Source organism: Dicentrarchus labrax, unplaced genomic scaffold, assembly GCF_905237075.1.
Source record: "Dicentrarchus labrax unplaced genomic scaffold, dlabrax2021, whole genome shotgun sequence".
Lineage (NCBI taxonomy): Eukaryota > Metazoa > Chordata > Actinopteri > Moronidae > Dicentrarchus > Dicentrarchus labrax.
In genome coordinates this window covers 12,068,624-12,091,491 of record NW_026136710.1, presented here as the reverse complement: position 1 = coordinate 12,091,491, position 22,868 = coordinate 12,068,624, and the positions used below count along the sequence as shown (strand labels likewise).

The following is a 22,868-nucleotide window of genomic DNA, read 5'->3' as shown; positions in this document are numbered from 1 at the left end:
TAGAATAACATAATTCATAATGATAATAAAATTAGCACTTTCAACTTGCATCATTTACAGAGGAGCCAGTCCAATATATTTCAGCTAAGGATTGACTTACATCATATTATAAACCTCCAGTGAAAAGATAGATCTTAATAAAATGAGATCTATGACTGAAAAAACGAGACTTGCCTGGTGGTTAAGCCTTAAATCCCTTTGCAATAAAAGCAGAAAAATGTCTCATCTTTCCACAACTGCTTTATCATTCATGAATATAATAAAACCGTCTTCTCAGCTACATGTCTGCCAGATGATAACTAATGATGTGTAATAACACAAACTATTTGCTGGGTTTAGAAAATTTCATTTACTTGACAATCCTTATTAAGAAGAGGCAAAAAAGGGTGAGGGATTAGGGTCATACATTGCAAAATGTAGTTATTTCAACAAAATACTTCATGGAGAGCGCTCACGTGTTCATATATAATAATTGCACTTTATAATTATAGAGACAGTTTGCCATATAATTCAACAGGCTGACATAAATAAATAGTATTACAGAACCAGTGCAGACACACAAAGAACTACTCAGTCATACATCACACCATCAGAGATAATATAGCCCTACAAAGAACATATCGTAAATGATTCAGGTGGCACTCCGTCATACCCAGGTGTTGTGTAACAGTGTCACAACAATCCAGAGAAAGAAAAAACAAAATTTCATTCAAGAAGAATGTGCACACAACCCTTTAAAATAAAAATAAAAATAAAAATGCAAACAAAAATACAACCCAAGGGCGCATCTTGCTTGGCCTGAATTGCCACAGTGTTGATTTGGATATGCAACAGTCCTAATACAATGTGCTGAGCACGACAACAATGAATCAATTAAAATGTTAAATTACATAACTTGAATGACTGCAAAACAAAACAAAAAATAGGTTCACATTTGTATGCAAACTATCAAAATATTTCCCCAAACAGTGGCCAGGAAATTTTCATCATATAGCAGAAGCTCAGGTGCTGTTTATGTCACTGAAAAGTAAAAAAAAAAAAAAAAAAAAATCCATAACAAAGCAGCAGACAACCAAAGGTTCAGTTAATAATTAAAGAATTGTTCCCTCTGAAATAAGAAGCCATTTTGTTGTAAAAATATACAATATATGCACAAAAACTGTTACTGGTGATCATTCCCAGATTCAAGTAAATGTTTTAGAAGGGTACCAATACAGTTCCACAAGTTTCCATTTTTATAAAGGCCTACAGAGGAACCACCTGCAAAATATACAGTCCATGATGAAATGTAATGGGAAATTCTGATTAGGTGCTCAGCATCAGTATTAAATGAGGAACAGCAGGCATATTTGATGGCCATTTAAGATATAAAAATAAAACATGAAAAGTCAATAAGATAAACCTGTATCTTAAGTCATGATTATCATTTACCTTCTCAGGCTTATAAACACAAAGCCTTTTACAAATACAGTACATGCACAGACTAAAAAGGCATGTCTCATTTTCATAGATGTCTAAACCGACACACTTCCATCGTCTATAAAATGTTTGTCACTTCTGCGCCCTGTTCTGTTGCAGCGCTGCCTCTTATCTGTAGACGGGGAGCTGGATGTGGGTTTGCTGGTGGTGCTCCAGTAGTTGAGGCATCCCCATGGCTTCGTACCCACGGCCCAGCATGCGCTCTTTGATGCAGGGAGGGTGGATCTCACTGATGAGGCACTCCAGAGACTGCAGGCTGCTGCTAAGTACTGCAGCGTGGCACAGGCTAGAACTAGGCAGACCACAACAGAGGTTTTGGTCTGTGCTGTAGGCCTGGGTATGAGGAGGGAGGGGAGGGTGGAGCTGCGGCTGGAGGCGCTGTGGGTGGTGGTGTTGGTGGCGGTTTGGGTGGAGGTGGGGGTGGGAGAGCCCCAGATCTCTAGGCCCGGCTGCGCATGTACCCGTTGCCAGCACCTGAGAAGTATAACAGTCGCTAGTGGGGGTGGCCACAACGCCGTCCCAGAGAGGAGCGAAGTACTGTCCGACCGAGAACTCCCCCTGCATGGCGGCACAGTTCAGAGAGGAGGTGCTGAGTCGCTCCTGCCCAGCACGCACACTGGCAGGATGCGGTCTATACGACAGCTGTGAGGAGCACCTCAAAGGGAGGCAGGTTTCAAGAGGCTGGCCAGCCTCTGCTGTTCTGTGCCCCTGAGCACCGTTACTCACTCTGTACATCCTCACTGCTCCCTGCTGATAGGACTGCTGCTGCTGCTGCATTAGATGTTTATGCTGCCACACTGTGTAGTCTCCTTTCTCTAGGTACCCAGCTTTGGCTATGTCTGCACTCTGTGTAGGTATCACCGCCCCTGTGAATGCCAGACTGCTTTGGGGCGGCACTCCCAGGACAAAGTCTGAGTCTGAATGTGCCACTGCAGCCACAGCCTGCAGAGAGGGGCTGGCTCGAGCCTCTCCCCCCAGCTGCAGGGCCTGGCTGTGGGGAACTCTGCTCATCTGCCTCATCAGGCTTTGAACCTCTGCCAGCTCAGTCTGGGGGGCCAGGCTCTGATCTCCGGAGGCCATGCCTGCGCTAGAACAAAGTGTCTCAATAGGAACATCAGGGGGCTTACATGAGCTTATATGATAGGCCTTATGCCCATGTCTGACTGTGTAGCCATTATTCAGAGGATTATTATACGGTGCCACAGAAATCTGGGTGTTTGCATGTTTAGTCCTTCTGCCCTCAGAGTTTTTCACCACACCTTTGACCACCACAGAGGCTTTGACGACGGCCAATAAACCCTGGTAGCCTCCTGAGAACGGCTGTGAATAGGGGCTATAGCGTGGGCCTGTGGTGTCTAAACCGTTGACTGTTTTGTTAAGCTGTTTATGTTGTGGCACCCGGACGTCAGATGGAAAGATTTTGATGGACAGCGGGCTGTTGGCGGTCTTCTGGGCAAAAGCGTCCAACTCTGCAGGAGAAGGGTACCGAGAAATCATGGAGGCTGGCTCACCTGAGAAAGGAAGCAGACAGAAAATAGACGATTAGTCTACAAGCAGCCCAGAAAAATCTTGTATTCTGTGATTTCTGCTGTATTTATGTTTTAGGGAATAATGGCAGACATCAATATGTCTTATAAACTCATTTTAAGGCGGGAAACACCTCCAGCACTGTTTGATCAGTGTTTAATGAAATTAATTCAGACTTAGTTCAACCCAAAATTAGTTTACCTTGGGAAATCAAAGGATGGGAAGTGGCAACAGCAGAGGGGAGAGGACCTAATTTTACTGAAATGGCTCCAATGAGATTCATTAGATGACATTTAGCAGCTAAACCACAGCAGGAGCAGCCAAGTGGAAGCTGACTGTAGTAGACTGATTGTAGTAACTGCAAATCTTTCCAAAAGGATATTTTTTGTAGTTCTCTTTAAGAAAATAGATTATTAATTGGAACACACCTCAAGCACAGCTAAATGTTAACAGTCTTCCTCGCTGATACACCACACCTAATTTCTGGTTGTTTCTCAATAACCTTGCAATCATTCGAGCGTCACCAGTTCCTGCCTATGAAATTCTGTCCCACTTTCTGCTTTTCTGATTCTACTGTAAAAGCTTGGAGCCTAAACTGTCAAGAAAAAGTTGATGCAGATGGAAAAAGAGCAATCACCAAGCGCTGCCGATTGAATTGTGTGCGGGAAAAGCTGATGGGACAAACTAAGATTGGATTTAAACACTATTATTCAGGCAATTTCATGGCTGCTTAACTCCTAGCAACAAAAGGAAAGGTGGAAAAGGCGCCCCATTTAAAAACAATAAATCACCTGGTAGAAATTACCGCCACCTTTCAGACTGACACTTTTATGGAATTCTTGACATGAAAAGAAAAGGTGCTGAAATTAACCTAGATCAGGCTTTAAGTCGGTGGAAATCATAGCAGGCAAAAGAACAAAGCTGTAATCTGCAATAAAAAGGACGAAAAATAAAAACAAAACACTTCATTTCATTTTCAATAACAAAACCAATTCCAGCTATGCAGGGGAGAGCTCACTTGTTGTTCCCATTTGAAATTGATTTGGGAGTTCATTTCATTTCAGGCCTACAGTGAGCCTCCCGACTGTGAAAATGATTCAATCTACAAGATCCATCTCATGAAAGAAATAAATTGGGTGTTTAAAATGGAGGAAAGAGGTAAGGTGGAGTGTTCAATCCATCCAGCAATCTCCCAGTGGAGTAGAAGGAACAGCACACCATGGTGCCAGGAGCATGAATGAATTCTACAGAGAAATACAACAAAGCAAAACACTGCTTATTATGTATCACTGTGTAGTGCTGCTATAGAGAACCCTGACATCTGTGATGTTGGAGAGGTGTTTTAAACTGTATACAACATCAAGATGTGAGCTCTCTCTTCTCTGGTTTCCCATGATCCCTCTCACGGTGAAAGTGGTAACAGGAAAAAAAGCACCAGCATTGACATCCTGTACAAAACTTGTCTATTTTCTTCCTTGGATAACATTGCTCAATTACCAAAGATAGATCATTTTTAGACGTTCAGTAAAATGTCAGTATGGAGCTGCACATGCTGCGATTGAGTTGCTGTTCCACAAACACTTCAAACACTTTGAATGCTAACACATCTTCACAGGGTGTCTGATATTGTTAGTCCAGAGATTACAGCCCTGTCAGAGCCATGGAGACACAACACAGCTGCACTTCCCACTGTGGCTGCCTTAATGTGGCACTATGGAAACCTCATTAGCAAATAGGCCTTCCCAGCTCCGCATTCACATATTTATCATCGGAGGACCACTACTGTGTGCTATATGCATAAAAAAAAAAGGAGGCTCATTTTAGCTGATCCTGACAGAAGCCCAGCTGATGGATAATGTGAAGTTAAAACTGAGAGCAGAAACACCATGACCAGCAATAAAACGGCTCTAAATTACAACCAGAGGTAATTGTTTCAATCTTGAGGATTTTAATGCCAATCAGTGGTGTTAAATGTCAGTAAACTGAGCGCAGCACATCATGTTTACCACTCAGTAGTGGCTTTCCTAAAGCGTGTGGTAGTAGTCATAAAAGTATATCTTGAAGTCATTCTTCACGAAATTAGTTAATTTCACTAGGCCTTCCTGCAAAACACACCCAAGTCAAACCAAAAAAGTGTGGTTCATTAATTACAATCTGGCACTATGAAAGCTTAAGTTCCCTCTAAAAGTGCCAAGAAGGTAAGAGCCTACTTTGTAGAGGCTGCTGTCTCTCAACACGCAGACCCATGCATACTAGTCAAAGCGATAACAGCGGTGTGCATTAAGTATTGCTTCTATTGTTCTCTGTAGGTAACCAAAGAGGTAATTTGCACACTCCCAAATCAGGACAAGTCTTTATTAGAAAGCTTTTGCTGTGCATTTTGCCCTTTTAAAAAACAGCTGGTGCATTTTGAAACATGTGCAATCAATCACTCTCAGCTCATTTTGGCCTCTATGCTGAAAACAAGCAAACAAACAAGTAAAAATGTACAAATGTAGCCAGCTCCCCCCACCTCAAACTTCGTACTTAGGCTACAATAATTATATTCAGTCGGCTATTTGGCTCTTTTAAATCTTTTTTCTCTTTTAAATGTATGAGCCAGTAAATTAGTAAATACTTTCACCTCGCAGATAGAAATGTCTGAGCTACAAAATAGCTGTATATGATTCCTTTAATCTGCCTAGGTTGCCTTTAGGAGATTAGATTATTCATGTTGTTCTTAATGTAGGTTTGCATTAATGCAGGCTTATTTTATTTTTTTTGTAGATAGTCAGCACATAGACCAGAAGAAATGGTCTTAATTTGAGACAAAAAGTGAGATGATTAAAGAAGAGGAAAAACAAATTCTGATACATAAAACTATGTTTATTTTCTATATTATGTATTATTCTTATATTATATTCTTAAAGCTTTATTACATTACATTAACAAGTGGTCTGTTTCTCCAGACTGTCAACTACACATTTCTTTATGACATGCTTTCCTGTCTCTCTTTATTGAGAGGCACTGCAGTCAGTCACATAACAAAATTCAGTGGTGTAAAGTAAAGATGAGAAATGAAAACAAATATGAGGCTGTTCACATGACAACGGGGGAAATGGCAGCTGTGTGTTGTCAGGTAAGGAATGGCAGAGAGATAATTAGCGGTCTGACCTTAAGCACTTAATCACCCTGAACCTGCAGACTGCACGCTGTTTCACTCTTCAGCCCTGACAGAGAGCACAGGCGCAGAGGCAGACAGGGGAAGGAAAAAAAAAAAAAAGCACAGAAAATAACAGCCACTTTCACTTTGCAAGCAAGAGGGCATCATGCAGTGCTTACAAATTTTAATTTCTGACCCTTAACATTTTTTCCCCTGCTTGCTTTTAGACAGGGATGATTGAAGTACGTTACGTAGGTTTGAAAAGCTTGTTTGCATTTTTCTTTTTCTCAAAAAAAAAAAAATCTGCATAATGACACTGATGTGTGATGCACCTACAACGCTAGATTGATAGATTTAATGGTCCCGCTAGTCAGGCTTGAATGTTTTCTCGGTTGGAAGGGGCTCCACACATTAAACATGCTGCTCAACTGTTGTGGCACCATGCTGAGTGAAACTGGCACACTTTCACAGGAAACACCTAATCCTGATTTCCTCTTTCCATGCAGGGGACATGCATGGAAAGAAACAGTTGGGGGTGGGGGGGTGGGGGGAGGCAATTATAAACTCTCAATCACCACTAAGCCTAATTTATTATGTGTGTGTTTGTGTGCACATGTGTTTTTGACTTAAAGAAAGATTTTTTTTTAATAAATATTAGCATAAAAATATTTTAGAGGGATAAAACATTGGGTACTTAGCATACTGCGGTATATATATATGGTCTTTCATAACCCTGATTCCACCCCCATACAATCCCACTCAATGCTTTCTGCCACTTTAAACTGGCTAATCTTTTTCCCGTGGTCACACTTGAAGCCACCCCCCCCCCAGATTAGAGCGGAGACCTCATTGTTTTGGAGCAGTTTGAGTTAATCACTAATTTATGGGCAAAACAAGCCCCAGAGGCAGGGCTGAAAACGGCAGTTGGAAAAGCTCATTGCGTTTCCAAAACCACAGCTTCCAACCATTTCATACCCAGAGGGCCAACATAAGGACGTAATTTGAATGACCACTACGCATAATTCCCATGAGACAAACCTACAAATTCACAAATTATCCCTTGTTAATATCCATACATGTTGGTAGAGCTGCCAGGCAAAAATCCCACGGGCCTTTGATGTTATTCTGAAGACATATCGTGAACACTTTTGTGAGATAACATGTTTACTCCAGTCAAAGCCACAGCAGGAACATGGCACTGAGAACATAATAACACAAGTGCTTCTCAGCGGGCATAAGCACTTGTTTACCACCAATAATCCTGATATTTAAAATTCTCTGGCCTACCTTAATAACCAGGGCTGAGCACATTCACAATGCATTTAAAACCTATGTCTCTGTTACCATGACAACCTCATCTATGCACCCAGTTGGCCCAATAAGCCCAGTCATTAGAACCATGTAATTAATTGGCCCTGACTTTATTCATCTCTTTAAGACAAGCTTCTGCAGTTGACTATCTGCTGGTTAGACAGAGAAATAACACCAAGTGGCTACATTCTCCCTCCTAATTTAGGCCACAGATTGGAAATAAAAGTATGTTGTTTATTTATTTACATCATTTATATCATTATATGCTAATTATAGTCAACGGTAATAGATTACTTCTGTCAATTTCCAACTTCCAATCACATTTCAAGCAAACATTTAGTCAATACAGCTGAAGTAATCAATTTTTGGCCACTTGGGGGAACATAAAAAAGGGGATATGGCTACATAAAAATGTAAGGTTAGAAGTGAACTACAACTCCCCAAGTGTATTTCGGTAAGAAACATCCAATCACAGAGATACAATTCTGTTATATGCACAACTCATTGTGGGTAGAAGCTAAGGATTATGTTAATATATATATATATATATATATATATATATATATATATATATATATATATATATATATATATATATATATATATATATATATAAAATTATGAATACACTCTTCAGATTTGGGGTAAATTTTGGATCAATTCACCAACTGCAGCTGCTGTGTTTTGTCGCCACCTGCAACAATGAAGCATTTTGAATTTTGCTGGGTATTGTGGTGCTGTCTGCCATGCCAAAATGATGGACAAAATATGATCTCTCAGAAACAAAAAAGAATGGATGGCCATAACATGAACCTATAGGGCTATTACATTATCTGTGTTTCAATTCAGCATATCATTGAAAGATCATTTTGAAATGGGAATATTGGAAGAAAGCAGAAACCAGCCCCACTTTGCAACGCTGTGGTGAATGTGTGCAAACAAGTATATTTACTTATCCAGCAGACACACAGTAAAATGGAGTTGTGTTTCTGGCCACATGATGAATTAAAGTGCAATATTCACTCTTCTTTTAGCTCTGTTTTGGTCTACCAACTCCCGAAACAAATATCTGGGTTTTTATTGTTAGATCGCTAAATATTTGACAATTTTCACCAGCTAGTAATGTTGGGCTGAAAGAAGCTAAAACGCTCAGAGTTATAATGGAAATTCACCGGCTTTGTCAGTGAATGACCCCTTTCACATGAGAGTCCTTTTACTTTGTAAATAAAGAATATTGATTAATAAGTTCAATAAGTATTATCACAAGTATGATGCAGTATCAGAAGCTTATCTTTTGTCTTAGAAAAGCATTAATATTTATCTCCTAAAAGAAGGTTAATGCCTTAATGTGATTTATTCAACCTAGGGACCCAGAGGACGAGGGGTGAAGTGGAAAAAGTGCAAAAGACACTGGACATGCTGAAACCAGAACGTATGCTCTTAAATCTCACTCACACTAGCCGCTCTATTCACAAGCTTCTTCTGCAAACACACAAAAATATAAATTCATTCACCCCATTTTTACATGCCTCCCTCGTTCCATGTCAGTAATCTCTACACGAAGAGTGCTCACAGAATAGAGTAACCTTAGGGTTGAACACTTAGTTATGTGTGCTTGAAGAGGCTCCGGCGAATACTCCTTTGCACCAGTGTCACTCCTCATTTGTTTCTGTGCCGCTTGGCCCAGCTTGGGCAAAGTTTCCCCACTCAAAGCCGACCCGAGCACAGGCCGGCAGCGTGGGAAAGAGTGTTCCCAGCCCCTGCTTTCAAGCGGCATAGCAGAGAGGAGAACAGCTCTCATTCACTCTCATCACATAATTCCTCACACTCAGAAATCTTTCACATGGGTTTGTGTGCCTGAGAGCTTTCATGCCTTCCATTTTCAGCTAAAAATTAAAATGGCCTTCAAAAGCGCAGTGGCGTCTAAAGACGGCCCCCATTTAACTCAATCCAACAACGACTCATTTAATGAAGAAGCCTGGGCCACACAGGCTAAGCTCCCATCAGCAGTCTATTCCCTGTGGTTGTGCTTAAAATGTCAGGCTAGAGCTGGAGGGTGCTGCACTACGCACAGTCGCAGTACATAAAACTCAAGGGGGAGGAAAAGGCCCTGCAGGTAAACAGGATGAGAAATGCACCCCTGGTTCTGCCTGAGGCAAACTAGGCCCTTCTGTTCCAGCGTTTAGCAGACAAGTGCTCCATTGATTCCCAATTAATATTTAATAGCATAAAAGACAAAGAGGGAGAAATGTGGGAGATGAGGAGATGGAGATTAAGAGGGAGAGACTCGGAGAATTTGTGAGTAGAGTTAGATACACATTGTTCGGCTACAAGCATGTAAAAGGGAAATATAATAATGCAAAACACCATCCACGCTTTCTGTCAATTAACTACACTTTGTCACACTACCACACAGGTGTTTTCACTTAGTTTTTGCTGATTAGGCCTCATCTCAGGATTATGTGGGTTTTTAAACACTGCACTTGACTGACATCTTCCTGTTAGTCTTGCTGCACCTGTTAAATCAAGGGAACTTTTATGTTCCTTTAAAGTATATGGAGTTTAGTGACCTCAGAAAACTCCAAGCACGGTTTCATCCAACTTCAACCTGAGAACAGGTCTAATTATCCAGCATTTAACTGAAAACACCTGAATATGTGTCCAGGTGTTAGGCTAAGTGGTATCTGAAATGTGATTATTGCAGGGTGATTAAATCTGAAAATAATGTTGTGTCTTCTATGCTTTATATATTTCCCAAATATACATTTACTATGCAACAATTTTTTTATGGAAGATTAGACTTTGTATAGTAGTATGTTTCATGATGAATGAACAAAGGTATCCTTTATGAGAGTATATGCACAGGCTCATATGAATGATCTGGCAACACTATCAGACAGATAAGATTATCCTGACTACTGCCCTGCTCTGCAGATAAAAGGTGCATATATGTCATACAGACTATGCTAACATTGATAGTCAAATTATGGTGATTCTGTCTCTGAAAAATCTGAATGGACACAATGTTACTGGTCAATATTTGCATGCTCTTACTTTCTATGAGACCACAGTGTGTCCCATACTGTTTCATTTCATTTATAACGATCCTTTGTTAGTTACTGCAGTGCAGTAGCTATCCCCCCATGCATCCAAATAAAACACACTATGACAGCACAGGGTTAAAACAACAGCAACATTACACACTGCAACACCTCTACCAAAAGGAAAGTAAAACATCTTTAAAGGACCGAATAATTTATGATGTTTTATGGTTATATACACTCATAAGACTGTAATACACATCCAGCTGAACCATTAAACTGGAAGTAGTTATAGATCTTCAATATAGCTTCAAACCAGACCCAGCAAAGAAATATAAGACATCAGCAAATCTTTAAAGCAATCGTGAAAAGGAAACCACAGCAGAATAACTTCATTTGTGGTACTATGATCTCATTATGTGAATCTAGACTGTCCAGGAAGAAAAACACTGTGCAATTGGGACCACTGCACAAATAATATGGACGTAGAGTAACCTACACAAAAGAAAGCAGTATCAGGCCAAGAACAAAAAATCAGCAAACATGTCGCATTTAATCAATTAATTGAAAGAAATCTAATCACAAATGTCAATCCAGGTTAGACCCAAAGTCAGCCTTTCAGTGAATGCAGTATAATCAGTCAAGATGAAGGTCACACAACACTGACATGGAGCACTTTCTGCACAAAATGTGAACATCATTAGTAACCCTGTATGAGAGAGTTGATTAACTCTGTAATTTCAGAGTCCACTTTGACCTGCACGCATTTGCACTGCAGGAGCACACTGATTAGCAGCCAAATTAACAGGCATCATCATCAACATCATCATCATCATCAGGAGGCCCATTATTTTTAATTCAGCTGAAATCTCAGCACACCGCTAAAACCATGCATGCATGCATGTATGTGCGCTTGGAGACGACAAGGTCAATCTGAACATGATTGATTAAAATGTAACTCGGGAACATGACCAACTATCCTACTATTCACCAGTATTTTCTATTTCAAACTATCTGTATAGTACTTGCTGTCTTCTTTGTGTGTCATAAACTCACCTTTGTGGGTGCACGGCTGCAGTGGAGGTACTGACAGCAGTAATGGTGGTGGTGGGACATCAAGGCTTTTGGGTGTGCAGGCTAGACGCTGTGACGAGAGAGTCTGCCGTCTCTGGATACAGGCCAGCATGATAGTTCACTAGGGCTGCACACAGCCTGGGTTAACCTGCTAGAATAAAGAACAAAAAAAAGTTTTACTATAAGGTCAATACTTTTAACACCAAATTAAACATTGATTAAACAAGAAAAACAAAATAAGAGTCTACAGCAACGTTAGCGGCTCTGTGAGGCTGGACTTATTGACATCGGAGCTTTGAGCTAAATGCTAACTTCAGCATGCCAACATGCTGATGTTCAGCAGGTATACATTCACCATTAGCCAATTAGCACATTAGAACAACAGCTGAGGCTCATGGGAATGCCATAGTTTTAGGTCATAAATAATAAATTAAAATGTGGGTATGAATCCATCAAATAGTTGATGAGATATTTCACAAACTGACAAAAATGCCAACTTTGTGGTGGCGCTGTTGAGAAAGTCAGAGGATCAACAAAGTCAGGAAGGTTCCATCCTCTGGGGACCATGAATGTTTGTATCAAATTTCATCACAAACAATCCAGAAGAGATATTTCAGTCCGGACCAAAGTGGTGGAACAACCGTCAGACCGTGATTGCCACATTGATTACCCCACCAGTTCTGTTTGCAATAGGTATGTTTTGGATTTTTAAAGTTCTTGTTATTGCATAGTTAGGCCACATAGTTTCAAGGATCACTGGTAAAAAAGTAGATGCCAACTTTAAGTTTGGATCAAAACATTGAATTATACGTAATACATATGAACTCTTGCATCAAACAGTTTGATGTCGGAAGAAAACTGCAAGCTTGCTGGTAGAGAACACTAAAACCCCATAGGAGGCTCTCCTCTTTCAAAAATAAATTTTCCGTTACTTCAGTAGCTTGCATATCTAAAACTCTGAAACCACTTGTGTCCTTTTACCCTATCAAAATTCAGAAACCCTTTTTTGAACTGCTGAAATTGTGCATACAAAAAAGTGATATCACTTAATGAACGTCTCCTTCTGCTCCTTCCTCCTGGTTGTTATGATGTTTTTTCCTGTTATCAACCTTGCCCTGTCGGTTGCAATCACACAGATCATTTTCAGGGCCTCCTGTAGCCTCAGGCTGCGTGTGTCAATTTGTAACTATCCCTGAGACCTGCGTTTATTTTTCTATACATTTATGGCCGTATTGATCAGCAGAGAAAGCCAAAAGCAACTCACTCCCTAAAATAGGCTGTCTAAAGAAGAAGGCAGCTGTGCTGATTGAAGCAATCATTCTGAAGATAAATCCAGGCACTGAGGGAATCTTTCAGTCGTAATCGCATTTGACATTCTCTTTGATTATCTGAAAGAGTCACCAAATCTGAATGCTAGCACTGCAAAACTAGAAAACCCCGGGGCTACCGTAAAAGACTTACTTACTGTGTGAGTCAGGTATCTTGTAGACAAACACAACTGCAATCTATGCAATAAAAATCAGAGGCTTATAGCTTATTAATAGTTAATCAATGACAAATGGAAAGAATGCACTAGTTCCCAACAAGGCTAATATAAGCCTCCAGCATACAGCTGTCAGATTGCTCCTTTTTCTTTTTAAGGTTTTAAAGGTTCTTTTGGATTTTTGCTTTCATTTCTCCCTCAGGGTCCTGAGGGCAGCTAAAGCGAGTCAAACACAGAACAGAGTGTTCAGTGACGAGCTGCAGAAACATGATTACCTTCGCCTAAGAAAGAAGAAGAGACAGAGTGGCGTTCATTTTACTCAGGTGCCAAAAAAAAAAAAAAAAAAGATTCCCTCACTCTTCCCTTTCTTCTGTACCCGCTCCCCTCCTCCGCTCAACATCTGTCCCTCGGTGACAAGCCCACTTTAAACTGCTCAGTGCAACCTGTCTTGCACACACACACACACACACACACACACACACACACACACACACACACACACACACACACACACACACACACACACACACACACACACACACACACACACACACACACACACACACACACACACACACAAAGAGCTAAAAGCCTCAATATGGTCAGATTCCATTTTGAAAATAATGGCAATTTCTCAACAACCCTTCCATTACCACACATTTGTCAAGAGGGAGGTGCTGAAAACACAGAAGGGAACACAAGGGAGAAAAAAGATATCTCCAGGGAAATCCCGTCACTAGCAGAAAATGAGGCATGAATTGGAATACCTTCCATTACTCCCATAATTTACAGCTGGAATAAAATACATCAAGGAAGGCATTATAATTCAAAGAGAAGCCAGCAGTGGTTTAAAGAAAGAAGTTTCACTGAAAGCAGAAAAGGGGGAGCTAGAAATGATGCATAAAGTGCAAGTAATGATAGTTTCTTTCATCCTGCTATCTAAATTTTAAATTTAAGAGATTTTATGAAAACTTAAGCTTAAAAATTGCCTTCTCACTCTTGAGTGGAATTACCAGAAAAAGGGGAAGAGAGATATGAGTTCAAAGAAATCCCGGCATGCAAGATATTATCTAGGCTTCTAAGTTCTCAAGCAATATCAATTCTCCAGCCCTCCACAGAATGTTTTGCTCGACAAAAAAAGTTTTATGTCTTTCACATTCTTACAATGTTATATCAAACCATCTCAGGATAGATTACTCTCCTATAGTGAAATAATGCAGAAATTAAGTACATGCCAACTGCAAAGTAATTGTCAAGCAACTTAAAAATGGCAGTATGTAGCATAGTTAAACTCTAACATAATGGCCAATGTTACTCCCTTCCAAGCCGGTTTTCATTACATTAGAGGTTATAAATCAGATGTCTCTGCCTATACTCCCCATGTCTTACAAGTTCATGTATTCAAGGACTTTTCTAACATGCATAATAAGAAAAGGGAGCACGTTGCAAGTTAATGCTGCAAGGACGTCTAATCCCAGCCACTCTCAGGTGACACCCATACAGCTGATAAGCAGCATGATGTGGACCACTGAGGGCCCGCCGGGGAGATAAAGACCTTGTGCTCTGCAGTCCATCTGTCCCCCCAGTGGTTTTCTGATAAGGATGTCTAGGCAAATAAATCTATTTTTCAAGCCTCTTCCCTCATCATAGACAGTGCAAGAGAGAGAGAGAGTGCAAAATTCTTCATTTTCTAATGTGTCGTGTCCTGGGGATCCAGGGAACTTTGTGAGAAGATAAGGTCAACTGAAGACCATGAGATACGTGATGGAGAGACTTTATAATGGTTGCTTAAGTTTAACAGGCAGGCGCCTTAAACTGAATTATAATTACATCTGTTCAACAAAAAAAAAGGTATCCTTCAGCTACTGATAGATTGCCATCAAACTAACACCATTCATATGTATGTAGTAAATGGAAGCCTGGCCTAAATTAAGCTCCTGACAATCTAGGCTATGTGGATCACATTTCTTGAGATAATAAAGCTATTATTACCCAGAAAATACACAACTATGTTTAAACAAAAATCAAAATGCGGCTTGCCTTGCTTTTCACCTGTTTGGCTGTAACAAAGCGGCAGCACAAGAATATCCATCAAAGCCAGCAAAAGCCCTAAATTATACAGAGACTCAGACAAGAGCATCTGTCTGACCTTCTGGAGTCTTTTATGACTTCGTGCAGCATCAAGGGTCAGAGCGAAGATGGAGGCAAATTGCAAAGAGAGCCTCCCTCTCAACAAACATGAAACACACAGGAAAAAAAAAAAGATACACACTGGCTCTACACACACACCCTCGCCCTGCCACATTCTCACACACAAACACACACACACACACACACACACACACACACACACACACACACACACACACACACACACACACACACACACACACACACACACACACACACACACACACACACACACACACACACACACACACACACACACAACACACACACCCCCCCCTAGCGGAGCCATCTCAGCTCCTGTTAGCAGTTCTCAGAATCCTCAGTTAATAATTAGATGATAATGAAAAAGGTTTAAGACAAGCGCCCCTTTCACTCTCAGGGGTGGATTAGCATGTGAGTGCTATGCTAATGTTGTTCCTTCCTTCCACTTAGAAACAAGCAAAAGGGAAAGAGCACAAAAGCAATAAGAAAAAGAAAAAAGAAAAGAAAGAAGGTTAATTTAGGAAGAAATAAATGATTAATAAAGAGCAATCGGTCATTACAGAAGAGAAAAAGCAGTGTCTCTCCTTGAATGAGCACGAAAAGACCCATGAATAACAATTCACTTACTGTGTAATTAATTGTATATTACATATCGCTTTTATACTGTCTTCAAGGTAGGCAGTGCAGGAACCTGTCTAAGTAATGGAGACCAGACAAGTAGTCTGACATACAGACAGAATTAGACAGCAGTGCTGCTGCAGCTGCTGGATTCATCCACACACACACACACACACACACACACACACACACACACACACACACACAGACACACAGACACACAGACACACAGACACACAGACACACACCCCTCATACATTTTTAATAGAATCTATTACTTCTGGATTAGCCGATAAGAGCTGGCCTGGTTAAATTCTATAATAGTTTGCATAATTGGTATCAGAGCAGCATATAAGAGGGACCCAGATTTCTCTCTTCTCCTTCTCTGTAGAAAAAGAAAAAGAGGACACAAAGGTTCACATACAGGATAACCAAACAACCCGGAGCTTCTCTGCTCCACGCTGCAAGAACACTCGAGGCTCGAGGCTGATAACAATGAGGCTCATTTCCATTGAGATTAGCTCCTGTAAAAGGTATTACAACAGTGTTAAAAAGCGTTTCCTATACAATTCATGCGCAAGCACAAAATTTATGTAAATACGATGGCCAGGCAATATTCAGACAGATGTCCAGAGCATTCAGTTGGGTGTAAATCATATAGCGTTAATGGCTGAGTGTCTGGGGAAAAAACATTAACGTTTCAATTTTGTTTATGCAAAATTTTGTGTAGCCATCACAAGACAGTTATGTTACAATAAAGCTAGGAGCGCTTAAGAAACGCTAAAAATCACCTCAATTATATAACAAACATCGCCAATTCTCAACTCTCAAACTCACTACTGCAAAGACACCTCACTTCATATAAATAACTATAATTATTTAAGATTGAAATAAACTACATATGAACTATGAAAAGGCTTAAGGGAGTAAGAATAAATGCACATCGCTTTCATTAGGAACATTCTCAAACAATATTGTCAGCGCAATTTAACATCTGACACGGCAGCAACAAATGCTTTGAAATGAATGACAGCCCAACTCTTTGGGCTCAGAGCTTGCACCATTAATTTCAACAGCAGCAGCAGCCACAGCTAATGCAAGCATGAAGTATTTGCCTATGAGGTTTACACTTTTGACAAACAATTAATCATTTACTTTGGAGTTAATATAGGCCATTTGTGTAAGCCAGTCTTTCAAAACAGTATTGGTATGAGGATTGTTGAATATCTGGCTTTTCCTTTTGAGCACATTTTTCTCTGCCCAGCTTCCATTTGTGTAAAATGCTCTATAATACCAAGGGGAAATAGCTGGTGGGGATACATATTGTATAATTTGGCTATGCCACATCATATTTCTGGAATTATAGGAACACAAGAGACTAGAGGTCATACACTGCGTTTGTTTTTTTGGAATAACAGTCTTTCTGACTTTATATGTATACAGATGCTGAGAGCAAATTTAGCCACTAATCCAAAGCTCCACAATTAAGTCTTATCTTGGAGAACAGCCTTGGTAGGGGAGTAGAAAGCCTTGGACTGACCCAAATCTGCCCTTGCTTACAGATGGAGCCAAGGTAAAAGAAACACACTGCATGGGGTTTAAGTCTGGCCAATGCCAAGGTAGCATTAGAGGGTAAACAGAGCCTTATCTTATCCCAGTATGCACACCGAGACACACTGTCAAAGAGCTATGGGTATGCTGTCCAGCCTTTACAAAACCTTGACTTCAAAGATAACAGATGGTGAAAGAGTGAGATGAAGGTTTTGTGGAAAGATAAGTTCTTTGATTTGAATTTAATGTTGACATTTGTTGGTCAACTCAGGTATGGATGGAATCATAAAACCATAAAAGAGGACAAAAGATACAGAAAAAATTACTTTATGTTACAAAAACATTCCCCACCCCAAGCCCTGTCCTCTGGCTGTTTGCTTTACTGTTACACTGTTCAGGGTCACTGATTCCTTCATGTCATTAAAATCTTCAAGCAAACATGAAACTCATTAGAAACTGTAGAGAAAAGGCTGGCTGTATGTCTCTAATGTGGGAGATAACCTAATGATACGCTCTCTACCATGCATCACCGAAACATCAAAATGTTCTGGGAGGAAAAAAAAAAAAAAAGAGGGTCTTTGATCTCTGGACCAACTAAAAAATGTCATCATCTCTCTGCCTTTCTATTTAGGGCAAATGATGATGCATCAATTTCAATTTGGCAGTCTTAATCATTAATTCAAAGTAATGACTGAGACCCATCATGTAGACAAAATAAAGACTGGAGTTCCAAAGAACCAGTCACGTCCCCCCTCCCTGATGACCTCAGAGGCCCAGTCCTTAACCTTCCACCCTTAACCCCCGCCTCACTACCCCCTTCATCCTATTACAATGAAAAGACCAATTAGACAGATTTCAAAAGATAGCAGGCTGCCTGTAATTACACATGACATCTCTTAGCAGATAAAAAGGTGATTACAAAGGGTGCACTGGAGAAATTGCTAAGCAACCAAGCCACTGACATTATTCCTATAAGATAGGCGAAGAGGTTGGGTTCATTTATATTTTCAAAGTCATTTTGCAACATCTTATCATTCAGTCTCCCAACCAAATAACTCACTGTACACTTAACTGGCCTTGCATGTGAAGCTGCAGATGACCTGGCAGAAAAAAGACATGACCTTAATCAGCCCTTGTACTGGCCTGGGTAATAGTCATCCAAGAAAAGGTCATTCTCGTGGTGAGCCGTTTCCTCCATTCAGTAATTCGGTAGGCATGGAGATTGAGCGAGCCTGGGGAAACTTCACAATAAATCAGAGCTCAGCTTCGCTCCTGAGAAAGCAAAGGGAAGCAGGCAGCCAAATGACAAATCCCTTCTCTTCACAGAGTTGGAATTACTGCTGGGGTGTGATGTGAGATCAGAGGGAAACCCCCATGGGATACCTGCACATTGACGGCTCATAACAGGACGCAGTTTACAGGCCTCTCAAACAAGTTCGGGCCCAAGCAAAGCACATTTCCAAAAAGCAAAACCATATTTGAAAATGTCATTGAGACGTTTAACAGTCTATAATTCAAGAACACAGTAGCCTCTAGATTATATGACAAGAAGAACACACACTAAACATCCAGCGGGTAAGTAAAAGTACTCAAACTGCAGATTTTAGAGTGAATGAAGCCAACGAATACACTTTATGATGAAAGGGGCATGAGGCACTAAAATGTTTATTATGACGCTGTGGTAAATCAAAGGCCACAATGCCATGATTTAAATAGGTTTATAGGAAATCATAAGAAAGAAAGATAAGACTTTTCCTGATAGTCACGTGCCTTAAAATGAAAAAAAAAGGGGGGTTGATGTATTTTTCTCTTTTGGTCACAAAATAGCCAGAAAAAAAAAGGAGAGGACAATAAAACACCAAATTGCAGCTTTTTTTTCTCCTCTTCTCTGCCTCTGGTGGGAAGCTGTGACATCCCATCTCTCTGGGTAATAAAGGATCTGGCACAGGCAGGAAAAAGCATGCAGGGTAGAATTTCACACCTGGCCAATAATCTATAGGCCCCCTCTGCTGAGGCTAACCTTCAACCTCGGCTGCCACCGGTGCAGTGAGGTGCGATGATCCCACCTCCGGCTTCTAGACAATAGAAATGGAAACCTTCAGAGGCAGCCCTGAATGACCGATAATATACTTCAAAGCACTTCCCGTATCCACTGAGATGCTGACATATAAAGCGCCTTTCACTGCGCGCACAGCCATCATTCAAACAAAGATGTTATCTGAGGATGACAAAGATGAGACTACAACAGTTTGGAGAGAGAAAAATGATCATTCAGAAACTACAGATGTTTGTTATGCAAATGTTTCTTGGCCTGCAATCCCTAATATGTATAACAGTTTGATTCATTTTAGGAAATAATCTGCCATTAAAGGAATTATACTATACTGAATATAAATTACAAACCTTGGGTGGACTCGGCCCATATAAATACACATTAGCCAATAGCAGGACAGTGATATATGAAGGGCGAGACGCTCCTATCCATTAGTGCGCACTGGGCATCTTTCACCACTTTAGCCCTGTCGACCTAAAATCAATGCAGAGATCCAGACACCATACATTGAAGCATCTCTACAACCCTGAATATTTTTTATCTTACTCTCTTATTGTCATGTAGTTACACAGACACCGTTTAAAAAAATAAATTAATTCAGCTGGTACAACTGAGCAATCAAAACATTTTCTGCACTGTGAAACATTTTCGAACAGCCCACACAGCGTCCCCCTAAACATTATGAAGGGAATAATGAAACATAAAATATCTTACAGAGTTTTCTCTTATCATAAGGCTTGTTTATCTTTGGTTCGCCACGGCTGATTGGTTGTTCTCCTGCTCGGAAGGCGTATTTCCTCTGCAAAAGCAATTTGGCCACAGATTTCGCGATGCGCAGTGGAGACCTCCGGAGATATATCCATGGATGAAGCTGGCTCCATTAACTGCACTTCCTCGACATATTCAACACTCTTGTAGGAGATAATTTCACCGATTACGGTTTCCCGTGCAGCTTGTGTCTCATCCCGGCCGCCGACCGAGCAGTGTGTGCCACGGAGAGTGATGTCGGAATGGAATTGAGTCCCATTGCGCTGTTGAAACCGGCTCTGAGCCAATCAATCACAGCCGTATTTGAATATTCCCACGGCTCGGCCAATCGTGTGAAAGAGAAGGCGGTCCGCTGCCGTGATGCCAAACCCGTCAAAGTAAGCACGTTGCTATTTCGCGGAAAAATTTAAAGGAGAAGAACATCTGATACTTAATCCAAAACAAACGTTTTTTTTGTTTGTTTTTTTTTGTTTTTTTGGGTCTATCTCATTTCCTGTACGTCTGATTGATGAAGAAAGGTACACATCTGTTCTGCGCAGTAGATGGGATAATGTAGCTCAGCCAATCAGCAGGGCTTTAAATTAACTCTTAATTGGATCAGGTGTGCAGGAGCAAAGCCTGAAGCAAAAAAAAGCTGCATTGGGGATAGGGAGGGAGGAAATGTGGAGTGGATAAGGAAGTAATACCACATTGTAAAAGCACACTGATTCACAAGTCCTCCATCCAAATGTGAGTATGAAAAGTAAAAGTATGTCTTTACAGAATGCCACAAATGTGTATATTATCATAAATATTACATATTTGATTCTCACTTTATTATATAGGCATGATTTGAAGGTAGCCTACTACTTTTTTTTTGTCTTTCAGCATATTTTACATTCATCAAATATTTAGCATGTTAAATGTGAATAACTCTCTAAGCCAGGCTGAGTTCTGTAATAAATCTATTGGAAAAGTATATATAAAAGTTAAAAAAAACTCAAATAAAATACCTCAAAATTGTACTTAAATACTTGAATAAGTGTGCTTTATTACTTTCCACCACTGGCAGGGAGACACAATAATTTACACCTTAAAATATAATGCAGTCCAACGCAGCAACACCACACCGTGTAGCTTCATAAATTGAATCAGCACCTATCTGTCACAGTCAACAGAGATCATGGATGATACGGGAAAACCTCTCCAATGCAAATGATCATTTCACAACTAACGTGTGTTGACAGCAGAGCACTAATTTTACTGAGAATCCTGTTTCTCAGGTTCGGAAAATATCTCAGGATAAGAGCTTGTCACAATTTGTTTCTGAAAAAATGATTTAGTGAGCCATTTTCCCAGCAGTGTTAATGTTGTTAGTAACACCTGTGCTTCTCCTGCTACGATAAGTCAAAATGTCTGCTGTGGAAAGGCCCCAGTTCCAGCATATATACGTCTGACACAGCTGCACTCACACATTAGACATTTTGGGACATTTTGCTTTCTTGTTAGTAGTATCAATCTTCTTGTGTAACTCAAAATGTTGAACTGTTCCTTACAGTTGCCTGGTCAATCTCAAATTTAACATCTGTGACATTTCATCCTACCTCAGTGGAAACACCCCCAGCATACATTTCTCACCTTTTCCTGCCTTTTTTATCCTCAAATGCTCAATTAGACTTTGAACACCTATTTGTCATTATTTAACATAATGCTGGACTCAGCACCCTGTACACTAATAAATCTTCCCAACAAACATGTGATGATAGAAGCCAGCAGACATGCTGTGCCCCGCTGTTGTTGTGAGAAAGAATATTGAATTGTGTCTTTACAGTTTCCTGATTGTCATTTTTCAGTATGAATGAGGCCAGCGGATGGCAAATGAGGTTACCATGCCAACTAATGTCCCTGTATTGAACACTAGAAGATATAGATGTGTTATTGTACTCTAGTTAAGCACGTTGTTCTAATGGCTATACTGTTTATCCACTATTAGTGTGTGCTGGAGGATCGATATACAAACATCATACAGATCCTCTGTGTTTCTTTTTATTTGTGTTTCTCTACCTGCTCTGGTCTGTACTGCACTTTGGTCAACAAGGGTTGTTTTTAAATGCTTTAGAAATAAATTTGATTTGATTTGGTCAAACACATGATGAGAGTTCTAGAAATCCAAATGTAGTAATTGTTCAGTTTTATCATGCAGAAATACTAACTCAACAACCCCCTTATGGGCAGGCATGCTTTGTTGAGAGAGCAGGAAACATTAAAATAAATAGTAATTAGGAATTACAGACCTACAGTACTCATTTCTTTAAGATTTTTTCCTTCTGATGTGAAAACAGTGTTTTACCTTCAATCTTAACCTCCATGTATGTTATGATCAGTGATTAACAAATTGAGTTGAGATTTGCAAGGTAATAGGCTACTTCCATTCAGTGATGTAATTAGCAACAGGTATTTTATGTAAATTCAATTATTGTTATCACTCACATCAGAGAAAGATGCAAATTCTAACCAAAATGCGTTTAAGTTCAGAAGCATATAAAAGCACAAGTGCTCTGATGACTTGTACATTTGCTTACTTGATAAGTTTTTAAACACCCCCATTTTGATTTTTATTCTAAAGTGCATTTTGTGTTCTTGCCATATATTCCTCAGTTATGCCATATT

The 22,868-nt window shown here is 40.2% G+C and overlaps 1 protein-coding gene across 2 annotated transcripts; it reads right to left on the bottom strand.

Moving 5' to 3' along the window:
• Positions 1-325: 325 nt before the first annotated feature.
• Positions 326-20,569, bottom strand: LOC127370595 (protein FAM222A). Of its 2 annotated transcripts, none has more exons than XM_051412803.1 (3): positions 20,166-20,569; positions 11,557-11,722; positions 326-2,990 (listed from the first exon to the last, which is right to left on the bottom strand). In XM_051412803.1, exons 2-3 carry the CDS (start codon positions 11,684-11,686, stop codon positions 1,588-1,590), a joined length of 1,533 nt encoding a protein of 510 aa, XP_051268763.1. In that variant the 5' UTR covers positions 11,687-11,722; positions 20,166-20,569; the 3' UTR covers positions 326-1,587. The 2 variants fall into 2 exon arrangements, with proteins under 2 accessions (XP_051268763.1, XP_051268762.1); XM_051412802.1 differs by having other exon boundaries at positions 11,557-11,725; positions 20,166-20,567.
• Between the last annotated feature and the right edge of the window lie 2,299 nt (positions 20,570-22,868).

Excerpts from the sequence above, each read along its gene's own strand:
- LOC127370595 (XM_051412803.1), bottom strand. The coding sequence starts at position 11,686 with ATGCTGGCCTGTATCCAGAGACGGCAGACTCTCTCGTCACAGCGTCTA. Across the intron at positions 2,991-11,556 it reads GCAGCCGTGCACCCACAAAG|GTGAGCCAGCCTCCATGATT; the intron begins GTGAGTTTATGA and ends TTCCTTTCTCAG.